At 40.3% G+C, this 19,173-nt stretch overlaps 2 protein-coding genes across 8 annotated transcripts; both read left to right on the top strand.

Moving 5' to 3' along the window:
- Positions 1-5,092: 5,092 nt before the first annotated feature.
- Positions 5,093-13,953, top strand: LOC141596047 (uncharacterized). Of its 6 annotated transcripts, none has more exons than XM_074416052.1 (16): positions 5,093-5,401; positions 7,139-7,235; positions 7,333-7,449; positions 7,918-7,953; positions 8,463-8,561; positions 8,689-8,772; positions 8,851-8,969; positions 9,826-9,927; positions 10,296-10,412; positions 10,506-10,571; positions 11,176-11,242; positions 11,476-11,529; positions 12,036-12,125; positions 12,507-12,533; positions 12,620-12,733; positions 13,482-13,953. In XM_074416052.1, the coding sequence occupies exons 2-16, from the start codon at positions 7,170-7,172 to the stop codon at positions 13,599-13,601; spliced, it is 1,278 nt and encodes a 425-aa protein (XP_074272153.1). In that variant the 5' UTR covers positions 5,093-5,401; positions 7,139-7,169; the 3' UTR covers positions 13,602-13,953. The 6 variants fall into 6 exon arrangements, with proteins under 6 accessions (XP_074272153.1, XP_074272156.1, XP_074272154.1 ...); XM_074416053.1 differs by lacking the exon at positions 5,093-5,401 and adding an exon at positions 5,824-5,883; XM_074416054.1 differs by lacking the exon at positions 5,093-5,401 and adding an exon at positions 5,833-6,040.
- A 513-nt stretch (positions 13,954-14,466) lies between these two features.
- Positions 14,467-18,390, top strand: LOC141596048 (secretory carrier-associated membrane protein 3-like). Of its 2 annotated transcripts, XM_074416058.1 has the most exons (12): positions 14,467-14,627; positions 15,306-15,368; positions 15,555-15,668; positions 15,763-15,825; positions 16,038-16,071; positions 16,528-16,650; positions 16,808-16,870; positions 16,989-17,082; positions 17,181-17,226; positions 17,321-17,388; positions 17,684-17,732; positions 17,849-18,390. In XM_074416058.1, the coding sequence occupies exons 1-12, from the start codon at positions 14,568-14,570 to the stop codon at positions 17,999-18,001; spliced, it is 930 nt and encodes a 309-aa protein (XP_074272159.1). In that variant the 5' UTR covers positions 14,467-14,567; the 3' UTR covers positions 18,002-18,390. The 2 variants fall into 2 exon arrangements, with proteins under 2 accessions (XP_074272159.1, XP_074272160.1); XM_074416059.1 differs by lacking the exon at positions 15,306-15,368.
- The last annotated feature ends 783 nt before the right edge of the window (positions 18,391-19,173 follow it).

Genomic DNA, 19,173 nt, shown 5'->3' with positions numbered 1-19,173 from the left:
TAAATTTACAAATTAGTATATATGTTTGTGCATTTTAATTGTACATCTATAATTATACTTTGTAATTAAGTTTTAAATAGTACTCCGTAATGTTTTGTCTATCGTTGTGGAGAGGTTTGTTGAGTTTTTTTTTTTTTGATAAAAACCCGAACTTGGGTTAACTTTCATTCAAGCAATCGTAGTCAACAAGGTTTTCAATGTAATAGGTAACATAGTAGCCGAAAACTAACAGTTGTACCCATCGTACAATGATGAGCAAGCTCGTGAGCAACACGATTATAATTTCTATCTAATAAATGACCAAGAAATAATACAGAATAGATGTTTATCTTTTACTAATTTTCAATAAGCTATCACTATTCACTTTAAGGCTGAAGTTTGACTGAACTGAATTGAGCTAACATGAACTGAACTGAGTTGAATGAGGCTGAACTAAATTGAAGTTTGCTAAGAATCTAAGATGAATAGAGTAAGGCAAAAATAAAGAACATAGACTAACCACATTACTATTTATTTGGCCCATTAACTTAAACAAATTTTTATTTATGGAACAAAAAGTCGTAAAGTATCATTCTCCAAAGTTATCACTGATGGGGCATATTCTGCACCCGCTGACCGAGTCAACATATTGAACAAGGTCAAAGATATCCACAGCAAGTCAACAACTTGGACGGCCCCTTAAAAACGCGACTGTCGGCTGTCTCTTGTGCCTCGGCTAGGACAATTAGCCAGCCGGGGCACATATCCGCGAACTCATATCCAGGACCCCTCGGCGGCGAGTCAACAGGGCCCGCCGGTCTGCCATGGGTCCCTCGGCCGAGGGTAGATCAGTCTCTCCATCTGCTAGCCACTTGGCCACTACATGACAAAAGGTGAAAGTCTATAAATACTCCTCAACCTTCATTGAGGAAAGGATCCCAATTGATCCACAATTGAACCTAAGAATCACTATTCATCTGGTAATATCTTCCTTATCTCTCTACAATATATACTTCACCAAGTAACAACAACTTACCTCTCTAAGTTACTGACTTGAGCGTCGGAGTGAGTTCGCTCGGCCCAAAGCCGAGCCCTCAGTTTGTTCATCGTTTCAGGAGACCGCAAGGAGGATTCAATCAAAGACGTCATTCTACAAGTACGGGTGGTAACTTATAACTGCTCTGGAATTACACCCGGAACAATTGGCGCCGTCTGTGGGAAGAGATACTAGAAGCTAGTCACATTCATTCCCAAACAAAACAAAACAAAAACAAAACAAAAACCCACCCAAAAAGCTAAGAAGATGTCAAAACAACAAGAGGTATTCGTAACTGACGAAACCGAGTTCTGCCAAGATGATACCGTCCACATTCGGAGTTGCGCGACCCTCCACCCGGCCGGGTAATTCAACCGGAGTACGGGATGCCAATAATACCAGATACGCCGTTGCCCGCCAACCAGGTCACCATCATGGGACATGTGGTTGATGTAGCAAAACTGAAGCTACTCCTGTACCTCATTAGTAGTACGTCGGCTCACACTGTCACACCGACAAGAGCGGCGGAACCCGTCCAGGAGACCAGGGCCCAGAATGTGACTCCAAGAGACTTAAATGGAGCATGGAAGAGGCCGGCCTGTCAAGACGCGAGGAGGAGCCCCAGAATGCTAGTGGTAGACCGAGTCCTTCCCGCACTCGCGGGAGGACGTCGTCGCCGCAAAGACCGACGAGGCATGCCCCGGAGGAGTGAAAGAAGTCCGACTCACCAGAGTCGGAGAAGAAGCCCGACTCATCAGAGTCGGAGAAGAAGCCCGACTCACCAGAGTCGGAGAAGAAGCCCGACCCGCCACGGGGAGGGGAGCCGGATTAAGGATACAAGGAGCCGATCGCCGCGTGTCGTTCGACACGTGGTCGGACAACCCCTCAATGACTATGTCCTTGACGTCCCGGTGCCGACTAAGCTAAAGTTGCCGCCCATATCATACAAAGGAGAAGGTGACCCAAGCGACCATGCCGAGGCCTTTGAGTCTCACATGTCGGTATGGTCACATGCCAAACGACCATGCCGAGGCCTTCGAGTCTCTGCTGCCGAGGTCTTCGCCCTGAGGAAGAGCGAGGGTCAGAAGTGGGAAAGACCTCCCAGGCCGAGGAGTGACGGTGACACGAGCCAGTACTGCGAGTACCACGGCCACACCGGTCACTTAATCGCGATAGCTAGGCATCGAAGAATGCCATTGAAGAACTGATCCGGAAGGGGAGCCTGAGCAAGTATGTAGCTTGAGGCCCAGGAACAAAGTAAATGCAATCGAGCCAAAACCTCGATCACCTCGGCTAAAGCCGGGAGTGACGGGGGAACGAGCCGAAAGATGCAATCGAGCCAAAACCTCGATCACATCGGCCAAAGCCGGGAGTGACGGGGGAACGAGCCGGTAAATGCAATCGAGCCAAAACCTCGATCACCTCGGCCAAAGCCGGGAGTGACGGGGGAACGAGCCGGTAAATGCAATCGAGCCAAAACCTCGATCACCTCGGCCAAAGCCGGGAGTGACGGGGGAACGAGCCGGTAAATGCAATCGAGCCAAAACCTCGATCACCTCGGCCAAAGCCGGGAGTGACGGGGGAACGAGCCGGTAAATGCAATCGAGCCAAAACCTCGATCACCTCGGCCAAACCCGGGAGTGACGGGGGAACGAGCCGAAAGATGCAATCGAGTCAAAACCTCGATCACCTCGGCCAAAGCCGGGAGTGACGGGGAACGAGCGTGCAGAATGCAATCGATCCAAAACCTCGATCACCTCGGCCAAAGCCGGGAGTGACGGGGAACGAGCCGGTAAATGCAATCGAGCCAAAACCTCGATCACCTCGGCCAAAGCCGGGAGTGACGGGGGAACGAGCCGGTAAATGCAATCGAGCCAAAACCTCGATCACCTCGGCCAAAACCGGGAGTGACGGGGGAACGAGCCGAAAGATGCAATCGAGCCAAAACCTCGATCACCTCGGCCAAAGCCGGAAGTGACGGGGGAACGAGCCGAAAGATGCAATCGAGCCAAAACCTCGATCACCTCGGCCAAAGCCGGGAGTGACGGGGGAACGAGCCGGTAAATGCAATCGAGCCAAAACCTCGATCACCTCGGCTAAAGCCGGGAGTGACGGGGGAACGAGCCGGTAAATGCAATCGAGCCAAAACCTCGATCACCTCGGCTAAAGCCGGGAGTGACGGGGGAACGAGCCGAAAGATGCAATCGAGCCAAAACCTCGATCACCTCGGCCAAAGCCGGGAGTGACGGGGGAACGAGCCGGTAAATGCAATCGAGCCAAAACCTCGATCACCTCGGCTAAAGCCGGGAGTGACGGGGGAACGAGCCGAAAGATGCAATCGAGCCAAAACCTCGATCACCTCGGCCAAAGCCGGGAGTGACGTGGGAACGAGCCGAAAAATGCAATCGAGCCAAAACCTCGATCACCTCGGCTAATTAAAACCGAGGGCGACGGGGGAACGAGCCGATATGCCTAGATATTTACAACGGCAGTCAGAACGTAAACTCGATCACCTCGGCTAACTAAGACCGAGAGTGACGAGGGAACCACGACTTGCCCTCGACTAATTAAGACCGAGCTTAAGAATGTATAAGTACCGTTGAGACGCAAATCTGACACCTCGGCGAATTAAGACCGAGCGTGAACGAGGACGCAATCAATAATGGTCTATAGATACGAACGCTGTCGCGCCGTAGCCCCGATTCCCTCGGCCAAGGTCGGGAAGCAGCGGGGCCACAACGACCGATACGCTAACATGTTTACAGCGGCGGTTGGGACACGCTCCTTGACAGAATGCCAATCGACGTATCTTCTTCAACACGCTCCTTGGTATCTACTTGCCAAACGGTCCACTCTCAACCCTGGTCTCGGCCAACGTCTCTCTCTTTTCCACATCGGATGTCCATTACACATCCATGTGGAGGGGGGATAGGGTACGGCCTAAGCAGAACCAAGCCGAGGTAGAAGAAGCGGGCGAGAAAATTTTTACTTGCGCAGAATATACGCTCAACACACATCGGAGCCCATACCACGGCATAGACTACGCTGGGGCAAATTGATGGGACATATTCTCGCACCCGCCGACCGAGTCAACATATTGAGCAAGGTCAAAGATATCCACAAAGAAGTCAACAACTTGGACACCCTTAAACGCGACGCTGTGGCATTGTCTCTTGTGCCTCGGCTTAGGACAATTAGCCGGTAGGGGCACATATCCGCGAACTCATATCCAGGACCCCTCGGCGGCGAGTCAATAGGGCCCGCCGGTCTGCCATGGGTCCCTCGGCCGAGGGTAGATCAGTCTTTCCATCTGCTAGCCACTTGGCCACTACGTGACAAAAGGTGAAAGTCTATAAATACTCCTCAACCTTCATTGAGGAAAGGATCCCAATTGATCCACAATTGAACCTAAGAATCACTATTCATCTGGTAATATCTTCCTTATCTCTCTACAATATATACTTCACCAAGTAACAACAACTTACCTCTCTAAGTTACTGACTTGAGCGTCGGAGTGAGTTCGCTCGGCCCAAAGCCGAGCCCTCAGTTTGTTCATCGTTTCAGGAGACCGCAAGGAGGATTCAATCAAAGACGTCATTCTACAAGCACGGGTGGTAACTTATAACTGCTCTGAAATTACACCCGGAACAATCACTACGAAATAGTATCGGTTAAAATTAATTAATAACAATAAATGACCCGGGAGTAACAAAATACGAACTCACATGAAACGTTCATAAATTATTGTAAAATCACTTGATATTTTACCAATTAACCCTACAAAGATAAATAACAACCCTTGTACTTAACTATTTAGTTAAAACATGAAAAATGGTTTATAAGAATATATCCCTATAATAATAAAACAAATACCGATTGGTCGAACAGAGACGAAAGTCGGCCATAGTGATCCGGGAGTAACAACGTCTTAATCAGTTAGTTAATCCCAACATAATTTAGAGTTGAGTAACACAAATCATCATTTAAATCCGTTTATTAAGATATCGTAAAACCGTCTCACCAAAACAATAATTTAACCTTTTGATTAGTCAAACTCAAGCCACATACATTACATATTTACATTACACACTCACCATCTCCCCTTAAAAGTAGCCATCTTTCCAACACTTTTGCTTTGTCTTCCTTGCTTCATTAAAACTCTTCTTTATACTTCTCTCTCTAGATTCCCTTCTATCTCTTTCTAAACTTAAATCACTATAATTATTAATTATAATTAAAATAATATTGTTCTCTATTTACTTGAACACACTTAGCTTGGCTGAGTCGACTCGTTCCCTCAGTACACTCAACTCGGTCATCACAACTTGTGTTTTCATGAGACGAAATTAATTCATAATCACTCAATTACAGATTAATTGTTTCTGGGTAATCTTTATTTTTGTACCCTTTTGCTTTTAGTTTATGTTTGATTTTAGTTTTGTTTAATTTTTAATGATCTGATGTGGGTTTTGGAATTTTTTTACATTTAATTTGTTAATTGTTTGTGTAATTTTGCATGTAATTTGAATAATTTAGTTCGTATTACAAATTATAGAATAAGATGTCTTAGACAGTTCTTTTATTGGTTAAACACCCTCTTACACAATAATTACTACTCTACTTGAGGTATAGGCTACAGCTGATTAATTTGAAAATTTTAATGTTTTTTTAATTAATTAGGTGACCTACTTTGGGAAGTGGGAATATTGCCAATAACATGTTTCTGAATTTAAGGGAGAGTAATCTTTATGTTGGGGCGAAATTAATGGTCATTTGATTAATATTTAAAACATTTCTGAAAGCGAATAGATCATTTCATTAATAAAACGTCATACGATATCTACAAATATGTTAAATTTCACTTAGAAGTAAGAATTAGAAGTATTTTATAGTAGTAGTAGGTGTAAAAATTGGAAAGTTGATGTCTTTCTGTATTTGTATGTTAGTAAGTGAAGGAAATATAGATGTTTTGATTTAAAGTTGGATTTTTGCTGTCTGATTTCAATTTTTATTTGTTGGGTTTTGGTAAGTTGATTATTTGTTCCTTAATTGTTTGCTAAAGATGGAAACTTTAGTAATTTATGCTGATGGTAGTTGAACTGTATACTGTATCTATTCATGTGTGCTATATCAATTACTGAGGTGGGTTTTTGGAGTCATTTGGAGTAACTGATTCTTGTTTAAGACCGTCTAAATTTATGACGGCTCACGCAACCGATTAAAAAAGAGGTGGAAATGAAAAGGAGGTTGTGAGAGGTCTTAAGTTAAGTGTAGCTAATAGTGGATGTTAGGATTGGCATAATTTTGGTGTAGAATCTATGTTTTCCTCATGAGGTCCGCGCCTTGTTGTTTTAGGCGATTTTTGATTTGGAGAAAATGGTTGGGCTTGGTCACTTAATTGGCATGATTTGTTTATGTGACAGAAAAAAGGAAGATTCTTTTAATTGTTCAATTTCTGATTTTATAGATTATGAGGGTTTGTTGATTCGTTCTTATCAAAGCTTTTGCTGGATAGGTTTATTAACCGTTTGTTTGGATACAAGTTGAGAAGGGAATGGGGCGGAAGGGAGGCGTTTTCTCTCTACGTTGAAAGGATTTTAATTTCCGTTACTGGAGGGAAAACTTTCTTTCACTTCCCTCAAATCCAACCTGCTATCCAAATAGAGAACATTCATCTCTCCTGCTGCATTCATCTATCCAAACGTCGGTTAGATGGCTGAATTCTTTGGATCTGTATTCACTGTTGAGCTGTGGAATGCAGAAAGCCTGTGAATCTGTGATATTGGTGGAACTTGATTTTTTGAAGGGGGGTGGCGGGGTTGTTTAGACTTTAGGACTGTGGAATGGAAAGATGATACGAGTGCTATAATTTCTTTTTTCTTAGGGTTTCTTTATAATCCCCAATTCCAAGAACCTTGATTAGGTACTAGGACTAGGAGTAGGTGCTATATGATGGAGAAACTGGCATATGAATTGTTTGGTAGCTCCTAGGTTGAACATGGTAACTCGGTAATGTTTGTTATCGAAGTGGGGAAGAAACGGAAGTGATTGAAATATGATCTTAAGATTCTACTTTCACTCTATTATTATGATAGTAACTTCTGCTTACATTTTGTGGTTCAGCTTGGTATGTGAAGAAGGTAGCTTGGACGGAATGTCTATGAAGACATTCAAATCATGGAGATTGTTGTCTAAAAAGAAGAGTGTTCTCTCTGATGGGGTATGCTCTTGGCTACAATTCTCGTTATAAGTGGCGTTAAAGAAGGAACTTTTGAATTAAACTTAATATCTGATTCCTGGTATTGTTACACTTGTAGGGATTGCACGGACCTCATGGAATTAGGACGAGTCAATTCACCTTAATGGTGGTTGTGTTAATAGCGATGTTGTTCATTGTGTACAGAATTACTAGTTTTCAACACGAACAGACAGAGGTTGGTGACTCATTCCATTGTTTACATTTGACTTGTCATTGTAGTTGCTTTTCTTGAATCAATTTTCATTGTGCGTCATCTGGAAATTTCTTTTGGGGTAGATGCGTATATACGACCCCTTTACCCTGGGATTTGTTGGGGGCACTGCGTTTATGTAGCTGTTATTTACCTTTTTTTTATGGTAGCTGCCTCTGTTGCTCAAAACAAATTTCTGTGATATTGTCTCCTTGTCAGGAGCTGCTGTGCTTGAGTAGCCTGTTTGAATACGATGTGACATCTAACAAGTGAACTCATTTGTGTTGGTATACGTAAATGTTTTGAAGCATATGCCTGCCTTATGTTCAGTAGGCAGTTAGTCGAGCTGGTCATGCACTATTTAGATTTAGTATTGTTTCTTAGTTTGCATCTCAACAGAAACAAATATTGGTCATTAAATTATTTTTCTTTTTTTCTGCATCTGATTTACAGATAGATGCTAGAAGGCAGCCTTTTGACAGTGCCGAGGTAATGTTGAAACACCAGCCTGAAAAATGTGGAGCCCTAAAATATTTCCTTGTTTTCAAGAGTAATATTATTTGCACAAACTCTTATCGTGAGATCAACCAACTTGCCCTTATACTCCCTCCGTCCCGTTCATTTGTTGTCCTTTTCCATTTTGGGGTGTCTCAGTCATTTGTTGTCCTTTCTATTTTAGGAATGCATTTGATGAACAATTTGATCATTCTCACTCAATTTGGTCCACATGTCATTTAGTAATTGGCTTTCTCCTATTTTCTTGGTCTTTGTGCCAAAACGAAAGGACAACAAATGACCGGGACAGAGGGAGTATAATTAAAATGAGAGATGTCAAATATTCGTTTCATCATTTGTATGTGAGTTGAACTTACAATAAGACAACATTTCACAAGATTGATTCAACATGTACATGACAGTTCCCTTTCTCTGTGCCGAGGTGTTACTTGATTGGATTTATGCAAATATATGCTAATTTTTTTTTTTAAATTTAAATCTAGGAATCAAAGACTTTAGAATTGGACGGTTTACCACGTGGCATCATACAGGCAAGATCAGATTTGGAGCTGAAACCCTTATGGTCTCGTTCTAAGGGAAAGGTTAGTATCGATTATTTGCTGCTTTCATCTGATTGTCGTGAACATTCATTCCATCAGAGGTTGAATCTTTTGCCGTAGTCCATAATAAAACTTTAATGTCACTAACCATTTATATTTAACTTCCCAGCTTGAAGCTTCCAGCAATCAGAACTTGCTTGCCATTGCAGCAGGTATTAAACAGAAGAAAAATGTTGACTCTATAGTTCAGAAGGTATATACTTGTGTACCTGCCGTTGTGGATATTTTTTTTTTTTTGCTATCTGTGTCTTCTTACATTTTCTTGCTTCAGTTTCTTGCAGAAAATTTTACTATCATGCTTTTTCATTATGATGGCAAAACGAATGGTTGGTGGGATCTGGATTGGAGTAACAAGGCCATTCATGTAACTGCTTACAACCAAACAAAATGGTAAAAGCCTAGTCAGTATAATTTGTGCCACATTTGTTTTGGGAAGGGAGACTTGGGTAGACTTGGCCTTGTTTTTAGTTATGCTTCTTTTGACATCTCACTTCTATGTTGATATTATACCTCGAGTTTGAGTCTTAAGGTGATATTCGCCATCTTCGCCCACTCATGGACTCATGGTATCATCATGGCTTATTTGTGATCTTCGTTGCTTAATAGCGGAATATTGCAGCCAATGTGACTTTTAAGTGATGGCCATGGTAAACACAAAACTCATGACATATTGGCCGCGGCTCGGTCACAACCGATCCCTAATACTCAGTACACTAATGTACATATGGTGTTTTAGAAGTTCGTTCCTCCCTTGATTTGATTAGTTGGGAACTGATTGTCTTCCTCAGATAATGAGTGGTCCAGTGGTTATGGTGGATTAATGACATTGTGACTATATATTCTCATTTTATTTCTCCTTTCAATAGATTGATGAGTCGTGGCCGTATATGCGTGTGCCGTGTAATGATGGAGAGCATAGCCCAATAGGTTATATATCCATGGTTCATATCTAGGCTGCAACACCGCATCCCGACCAAGTTATTAAGGTTTTGATGGTTACCACAACTGACATTTGGAGGCATTACTGGCCGCTTTTTGGCGCAATTGCCGGCATTAAAGTGTGCTGAGTAATTGATATCGAATCATGAGAAAACACGATTTAATACCATGGATTAATCTTTATTATTTTTTGCTAAGTAGCTTCTCCCCTGTGCTTGGGGCTTCATAGCTAGTTGTCTTTGGTTGAAAGTTAGTATTAGTATTGGAGGTTTGGTGCGTAACATGTTCTCTATCTATTATTTTCCAGGTGGTTTGCAAAACGCTTTCTACATCCAGATGTTGTTTCCATCTATGACTATATATTTCTCTGGGACGAAGATTTAGGGGTAGACAACTTCCATCCAGGAAGGTATACCAGTTCTGTCGTTCCACTTCTCACACTCTTTTTGTCGTGGTCTCCTCTGGCTAAGCATATTTTTCTGGAAACTAAATTGCACATTACTTTCGAAAAGATAAGAGGCTATAGGCTTAGTATATAACTATATATTAAGCCATGATACATTTTTCCTTCAATGTTTTTAAAGAAGTGCTGTAGTTTTTCGCATTCTCAAGAGCTATTTTATAAGATCAAGGCCATACTCGATAGATTGATAGCATCTTTGTCGATTTTGTTTGCTTTCTTATCTGGCTGCTTGAATAAGTTGAATTTTAGTTGAAACTGAAACTTCTTTGGTGTCTCTTTTATGCACCTTATCATGTCATTTTTTCTCTCTTTAGGTACTTAAAAATTGTGAAATCAGAAAAACTACATATATCCCAACCAGCATTGGACCCAAACTCAACCGAGATACATCATCGTATTACTATTCGTAAAAAAACAAAGAGGCTACATAGGTAAGTGAGGTGGTTTAAGTCTCTTTTTCTTTTTTACACTTTTCAGTAGCGTAGCAAAGAATTTCAGATGCTTAATGTATGTTCTTCATGCAGGCGAATTTATGATTACCGAGGTTTTACTAAATGTACACGTGCAAGCATGGGGCCACCCTGCACTGGGTAAGTCTGAAACAGCAAATTTTCTGTTACTATAGGGCTGTATTTACTAAAACTTACCTTGATTTATCTCATGTGTGTCTTAGCCTAATTATTGAAGTCACATTAACCGTTTGTAAGTGATACTGATAATTCCTGAACCATGGTTGAGCTAACTCTGACTTGTCGATCATCTTCAATAAAGATAACAATTATATCATAATTTGTTACTCCCTCCGTGCCGGTCAATTCTTGTCCTTTGGTTTTGGCACAAAGATTAAGGAAAGAGGAAGAGGCCAATTACCAAATGACAAGTGGAAGAAATTGAGGGTGAATGATCAAATTGTTCATCAAGTTCATTCTTAAAATAAGGAGAACAACTCACTGAGACACCCCAATATGGAAAAAGGACAACAAATGACCGGGACAGAGGGAGTATTATTTACAAAATTTAGCATTCATGATTATGGGACTATTCGTAACAGTCACTAGTGTTTCTAGTTGTCTCTGGTGTCATGTTGCAGATGCTTGTTGATCTTCTATTGCTAAATTTATTTATACGAGTAATTTTTTTCCTTAAAGTGTATGGAAGAGGTTCTCAGTTTGTTTTTTGACATCTCTTGTGTAGGTGGGTGGAAGGCATGGCTCCTGTATTTTCAAAATCAGCGTGGCGTTGCACTTGGCATCTCATACAGGTATTTAATGTTTTGTGATTGGGATTTGGGGGGATGTAATTACCGTTTTCCCTGTACATATGATATTGCCTCACTCATACAAATGTACCCTCAAGTACACCTAATAACTTTCGTTGTATACATAACTTGGCTTCTTCACTTTAGTACGGAATATTTATTAAGATCATTTGAAACTCAAAAGAGCTCTGTGCATAATTTGATCACCATACTTTCTACTCCGTATCTTGTTCCAGAATGATCTTGTTCATGGTTGGGGATTGGATATGAAGCTCGGATATTGTGCCCAGGTGAGATCACCATACATTTTTTTTGTGACTCCGACCAACCTCTCTTGCCTTCACATCCTTAGTTGGAGGCCATCTTTTGTCATAGTGCATGTATATGGCTCTTATTGCCGACTTAAAATGGTAAATAGCCTTAGCACTAGTCTATAACATGATGTGGCATATCATTGGATAATGTCGGATACAGACCAGATGCCTTTTTCTTGGTATTTGTTCTTCCTCATTATTTATCCTTACTTTCGACTGAAGATTTGTTTGGCCGTATCATTGTATCAGATAATGTTTCCATTCGAGATCCACATGTTAACTATTTAACCGTGTTTGAAACATTGCTTATATAGTTATGGACCAATATTCACGTGAAGCAGTTTACATGTTAGGCTCACCCTTTTGACCTTACATACATGTGAAACTGTTAAATACAAGACGGTGTATCTTATAAAAAAGACTTGCTCCAAATCAATTTCAGCGGTCCATTTATTCACTTATGCATTCCTTTTGAATTACAGGGTGATAGGACAAAGAGAGTAGCAATTGTGGATAGTGAATATGTTGTTCATCAAGGCATACCGTCTTTAGGTGGTTCATCGGCTAAAAAGGTTAGCACGAGTTGTGTTCATGTTCCTCCGGTGTATCCAACTGCTGTATTTTCATGAGTCATGTACTCCCACTATCCCATATATATCGTCCCAGTTTGACGTTAGTGGTCCGTCCCAAAATCATTGGCCTTCTTTATATATCCACTAAAATAAAAAGGTTAATTTTCGTACTATCACTCGTTAAGTACTCCTGGCACATTCATTAAAATGGGTTACAAAAGGAGCCATAATTTTTTCAAGTCAAGGGATCATGTGTTTTCCAGATATGAATATATGATAATATATGGTTGGATCACATGGTCAAAATGACGAATTTTAACTGCCGATTTTTCTGTTTCATATTGTTAAGACTTGTAACATTTGGCTTATATTTCCATTCAGGTTCCGAATACAGGAGACTCTCAGAAGGTATTACTTGTCTTATTTTTATTTTTATTCCTATGCATTTCTACCTGTGGTGCTGAAGAACCGCTTTGCTCTTTTACCTTGTGCAGAAGCGCTCAAGTGGTGTTGATATGCAGAAACGCTCAAGTGGTGTTGATACGCAGAAGCGCCCAAGTGGTGTTGATACGCAGAAGCGCCCAAGTGGTGTTGATATGCGTGTTGAGGTTAGTTCTATAGAGTTCTATTGCAGAAAAGTTTCGACTTAAGACGATAATGTTTGGATGAATTCGACCTTGGTTATTCAAAGTTCATGAATAGTCTTTGTGGTGACCTATGTATTTGAACGTTTAAGCTGGAGTTGTTTCGCACTTTAGTGCACCTACTATAGATATCACTAAATCAGATAAAATGTTGAGCTTGTTATAAATAAGTCACCGAAGTGAAAAAATGCACATACGCACCAAGATGAAATTTGTGAAAACTAACGACATCATAGTGAAGGGGAGCCTTGGCGCACCGGTTAAGGTGTTGCTTTGTGACCGTGAGGTCACGGGTTCAAGTCCTTGGAGCGGCCTCTTGCCAAAATGACAAGGGAAGGCTTGCCCCTATTACACCCTCGTGGTGGGCCCCTTCCCCGGACCTTCGCCTAGCGGGGACGCCATCGTGCACCGGGCTGCCCTTTAACTACATCATAGTGAAACCAACCTTAAACTCGGGGCACTCGAGTAGGAGTGTCTTGCATTCTTTTGGGTTTATTACCGTGTTACTCAGACACGCCGACACGTGTCGGACACGGCTATTTGGGGTGAATTTTCCTGTTTTGTGGTCTAAATTGAAGTGTCGAAGTTTTGTGTCGTGTCGTGTCGGTGTCCGACACGGCAATTAAGTGAAGTGTCGGAGTAACATAGGTTTATCATATCTATATGTGATCTATTCCAACGATTCTAATGTAATATTGACGTAATGCATCAGGTCAGGAGACAATCAACATCGGAGCTTAAAGTATTTAAAGAACGGTGGGAGAAAGCAGTGAAGGATGATGAGAGCTGGGTAGATCCATATGCAAGAAGAAGCTGGTTTAATCCTTTCTAGGTTGGGTTCATCCAGAGGCTCAAGTCCATATTAATAAAGAGCCTCGAACCGCTGTCGGGGTAAATCTCGGTACACTCGGGACACGAGACTTAGTCGAGGCTAATGTAATCATTATACATAGTGTTAGGGTGTAATTCTGCCAGGATCACATCATTTAATTAATTTATTTCAGTACTATTTTGTAAATCGTGTATCATTAGTTTTTTTTTTCCTCTCGTAATTCTTCCTTGTACACGTCTGATAGGCGATATCCATGATGCATTAATAATGCATTAATACAATGTACGTATATGAGCAACTACAAGGATCTTCTAAACCCTATTAATGCTGATTATGACTCTTTTGTTAGGAATCACTTTTACGTCGGTGCTCGTTTTATCGTTAATATATGGTCTATATCCTTGAAAGTGATGGCAGTACATGACACAGCTGCTGCTTGGATGGTAAGGCTTTTTCAATGGATCTATTTTAATCTTTGGAGTAATAAATTTTACAGTAAAATTTTAATTCTATTCATATGCTGTATTCCTGTTTATCCTTTTTTTTTTTGGTTAAAATGCTGTATTGCTGTTTATCGAAGATAATAAAATATGTCGTATTTAACTGTTACATAAGAGGAGAAAGTCGGAGACAGGATGAAGAAGACTAGAAGAGAAGTTCGATAGCATTGCTCATGCAGTCGTGCCGAATAAAAGAGCATTACTGTTGCTCTCATGGGAGTTTAATAATCTTGGTAGATGAGCTAATAGGACTAAAACATCATGCTCAGCAGTTAACATATTTAAGATTTAAATAATCAATCACTGTTCACATTTTCTTGAATACGAAGTAGAATTTTCTGCTTTTAGTTTTTTAAAACAGTCAACATTCTTTCTTTCATTATTTTATTTATTTTTTGTACATTAATGTCATTATTTTGTTTCATTGGAAAGGTATCAATTGGGTTTTGTTTGGAAAATCTAAAAAATGGCAGGTCGTTATGATCAAAACCCTTTTGAGGAGGAACAAGAAGTCAACCCTTTCTCTGTAAGCTTCTTTACTACCTTTTTGTTCTTGCAATTTAGTACGCACTCCGTCTTAGTCATTTGTTTACTGTTTATGTTTTTCGTTAGATGTATTTTAATCAAAGGTAAACAAATGATTGAGACGTAGGGAGTATTTTGTGTTCTTGAATGGTTATTGTAATTAGTGGGATGTGGTTTGAGTTGAGGATGCTTGAAAGATTGCAACTTTGCTGCTTGATATATTAAGGTGTATGTAATAGTTTGAGGGTTCCTGAAAAAGATGTCAACTTTGGTGTACAATACAGTAAAAGTGCATGAAACATGGTTTGTTGATGTTGCCTGATTCGATATCGTCTTGATTCTATGCCATGATACAAATGTCAATCAATAGAAGTGGAAATTTTCCTGAGGTTGCTAACTTGCTACTACTGGCTGCTTTAATAAACCTCAATGAGTTTTAGAAGTTTCGGTGTAAACTTGGGTATCAGTCTCCGTCGGTCTGGATAGCTGTGCCTGTTTAACCATGTGTTGAAGACAAGGACAATTTGCTAGTAAGCTTGGTTATCTGTCTTCGACCTCTGAACCCGCCATTTGCTGGAACCCTTGAAACATTGGCTATTTTTGTTGTTGTACTAGTCATTGAAGTTTTAGAACATCCTATGCTAATGCGCGCATGATTTTCTATTTTGCCATTGAACAGCAAGGAGGGAAGGCCAAACCTTCACATCCTCCCAACTTTAGTGGAGGAGCCTTTTATATGACTGTAAGGGTGAAATTTTTTCTCCTTTTACGAACCATACTGTGGAATTGTCTCAAGTCTCCCTGTCCCTCAAATCCCTTCATGCCAACTATGTCAAAGCGATTTTTAGTCGTTTCATTGCATATTTGATTCGCCATTTTTCATACCGTTCTTCTCTAACAATGTTAAAACACTATTTTGGATGCACAGAATGCTGGAAATGTTCCCCCAGCCTCCAATTCAAGGCTTTCACCTCTTCCACCAGAGCCTGCGGAGTTTTATAATCCTACTGCGAGTATTAATATTCCCCTTGATTCAGGAAAGGTATGTGTTTTGTCAAATATTGCTTGATGTCTAACATATACAAATTGTATCGTTCAACTGTTACTTTATAACAACGTAAATCCTTCACTTGTAGGATTTGAAGAAGAAAGAGAAAGAACTTCATGCAAAAGAGGCTGAACTGAGAAAGAGAGAAGAGGTAACTTTGTCCTTCCCGTTCTTTCTTAGACCATGTTTTAGCTGAGTACTTTGGGGGTGCGAGTGTGCGACTTAATAAGCATATGGTTACGTATGTGTTTCTTCATAATATAACATTTACACATGCTATGGTATGCAAATTTAATAGAAAAAAAGGCTTTGTATATGGTGTATTCATTAAGGTTTTTGAGCTGAACACTTGATATGATGCAGGCGCTTAAACGGAGAGAAGAAGCTGCAGAACGAGGTTTATATTAACTCAGCTTTTGAGCATGAATCCATTAATGCTGTATAACTTCTATGGATTCTATGAATTATGGAATATCTACCATGTTAATCGCCGTTGAGGGGGAGTATTTAGCCATTTTGGTGGTTTCTGTAGCTATGTAGTAGAATGATTTTTGTTATTAACGATAGGAACTGTCTTAAATCTTGTTTCGGAACATAAATTCTCGTTTGTGACAGTCTCAGGGTAATCTTATTGTTACACCAAACCATATACTGAGTACTTGTCACTTTACGAGAAGTCTTGATCGTGTTAATGGGTGGGGTTTTTAGTAAAACGGGTTGGTCTTTCGTTATCTTAAAGTGAGAACGTCTTACAGGAGGAGACTGGGTGGTTCTTGAAATTGGCTCCACAGTGTCACCGCAGTAGGTTTTCTCAGAAAATGCTACCCTTTTAATGTTTTGTTTGGATCTGCAGCTGGAATTGTTATTGCGGAGAAGAACTGGCCTCCATTTTTTCCGATTATTCATAATGATATTGCCAGTGAAATACCTATTCATCTCCAGAAATTATGTTACTCGGCTTTTGCTACGCTGCTAGGTACAGATTCCAATGTTCAGATTTCTGTATGAGGCTGTCGATTGTCTCGTCTTCCCGTTATATCTATTCATCTGCTTAGTTTCCAAAATATACTTTCAGAATTTTACAGTGTCGGTCAATGGCTTAATTGGCAGTATCGGATTTTTTTCTCCTGCAGGTTTGACATTATGCTTAACCTGGAATATTGTAGCAGTTACCACAGCTTGGATTAAGGGTGGTGGTAAGCTTATGATACATGTCTTGCATATATTTTAACGCCAAGTCTCGTGTGAAACAGACCCAAATTGGAAAAATCTCGCATCCAAGTTTTTTTGTGATTTATACGCTATTTTCTACAGATGCGACAATTTGGTTCCTTGCTGTTATCTACTTTATATCAGGTGTCCCTTGTGCATATGTCTTGTGGTACCGCCCACTTTACCGAGCTTTCAGGTATAATGCTATTACTGGCTGCTGAGTTTTCACATTGAAGAAGGTACTGTTTGGTTATTACGGTCCATTGATACATTTCGTAACCCTCTTTTTTTCAGGACCGAAAGTGCTATGAACTTTACGTGGTTTTTCCTGTTTTATGTGGTAAATTATACATTTCTGGTCGGCTTGCTGCACGCTAAATCTGTAATCTGTAAGGACACCGCTTAAATATTCGTTCGACTTTTTTCCCTTGTAGATTCACATTCTCTTTGTCATCTTTGCTGCTGTTGCTCCTCCTGTCGTCTTTAAAGGGAAATCTCTTGCGTGAGTTATATTTTTTACAGTCTCTTAATTCTACGTTTTTTATTTATCGAGCAAAATGGCTCACTAGCTGACCTACACTTTTGGTTTTCTGAGTAACAATCGATCAATCCAATTTGCGACACAGTATTTACTTGGGTCAGGGTAATTTTGTCGTTTCTGCTGCTACTGTTGTTGAGTAAACTCTTAAACCTCCATTAGAAGCGGGGTTACTGTCCGTTATTGAATCAGATTCTTCACAGAAACGAGATTTCTTTGAGAGGATACGCTGACCATTTACTTGCTCTATTTCAAACAGCGGGATTCTTCCAGCAATCGATTTAATTGGTAGCAATGTCTTAGTCGGGGTAAGATTAATTCTTTTACAGTTTTACCTGCCTTCCCTCCCGTCATGTCCATTTTAAGTCGACATAGATTTCCCAAAATCTCATTCGGTTTAATCAACTTGTTTTTTTTAACACAGATCTTCTACTTTGTTGGATTCGGACTGTTCTGCCTTGAGGCGTTGATTAGCATATGGGTCATACAGCAAGTATATACATACTTTCGTGCCAGCGGCAAGTCGACACAAATAAGGCAGGAGGCCGCAAGAGGCGCAATGCGAGCTGCGTTCTAAAACCTCTCATACTTGTGCATGCCAAAGAATCCAACAGCTTTCTGCTCTACAATTCTGTACATTCATGTTTTACATGAGAGATCAATCCATATACGTGTAGATTCGTCATTGCTCATTTGTTTATACGACTAATTGATTGGTCTCACATGTAAAACCGTCTTACATAATTTTTTGTGCCTTTTGGTCTCAGTTCGTATTTTATAGGTTGACATCAATGTATGTACATTGTGCAGTGCAAATTGATAGAATACGATCTTTTTAGTTTAGAATCTGTTTCAGAAACTCGTTCTTCATACGAGAAGTGTGTATTGTTGCATCAATTGTGATTCTGGCAATTTGCTACGACATTGTTAATTTTCGCTTGTATAATGTCGATCATATCAACCACATTGGCGGTCTATTATTCGCCGTCTTAGTTATCCGTACTATGTAAATCACATTTATATTGTCCAACCTGAAGATGACTAGAATCTGAATCAGGGGATCCAATTCGTAAGGGCACAAAATTTGTCCGAGCAAACATTAATCTATCCAAAAATGACCGACTTAAAAGATCATGATTCGAAGATTGAGACCAAATTGGCCGAAATTAATTAGAAATACGGAGTATCTTGCGTTTATCTACACAAAGAACGCCTTTAATAAACACAACCTGACATCACGACTCAAATGTTTGATTGACTCAACTCGTAACCAAAGTAACCCGTTTATCTATACAAATAAAGCCTTAAAAAACACGACTTGCAACGATGACTCAAGTGTTTGATTTTTTTTTGGTGTTTGATTAACTTGACAAAAATGTACTCCGTATTTCATTGCCTACACGGAATGATCGGACTCGATTTATAATAACAACTAACACCTTGCTTCAGTTCATTCAACTATAGTCAAGTTTATTTTTGTTCTTCACTTAAGTCGGTAAGTTGATTGACTCGGTTTTTTCGGGTCCAAAGTTCATTGCCTACACGATTATGACCCGGACTCGATTTATAATAGCAACTAACACCATAAGTCATATCAGTTCACTTAACTATAGCCGAATTTATTTTTGTTCTTCACTTCAATCGGTTTAGTTCAATCCAGTCATCCAGGTTCCATAAGTTGATTGACTCGGGTTTTTCGGGTCCGAAAAAACTGTGCCAAAACATACATAATCCACCAAGCCACTAGGC

Source organism: Silene latifolia, chromosome 8 (assembly GCF_048544455.1).
Source record: "Silene latifolia isolate original U9 population chromosome 8, ASM4854445v1, whole genome shotgun sequence".
In the NCBI taxonomy this organism is placed as follows: domain Eukaryota; kingdom Viridiplantae; phylum Streptophyta; class Magnoliopsida; order Caryophyllales; family Caryophyllaceae; genus Silene; species Silene latifolia.
This window is presented reverse-complemented; position numbering and strand designations above follow the sequence as displayed.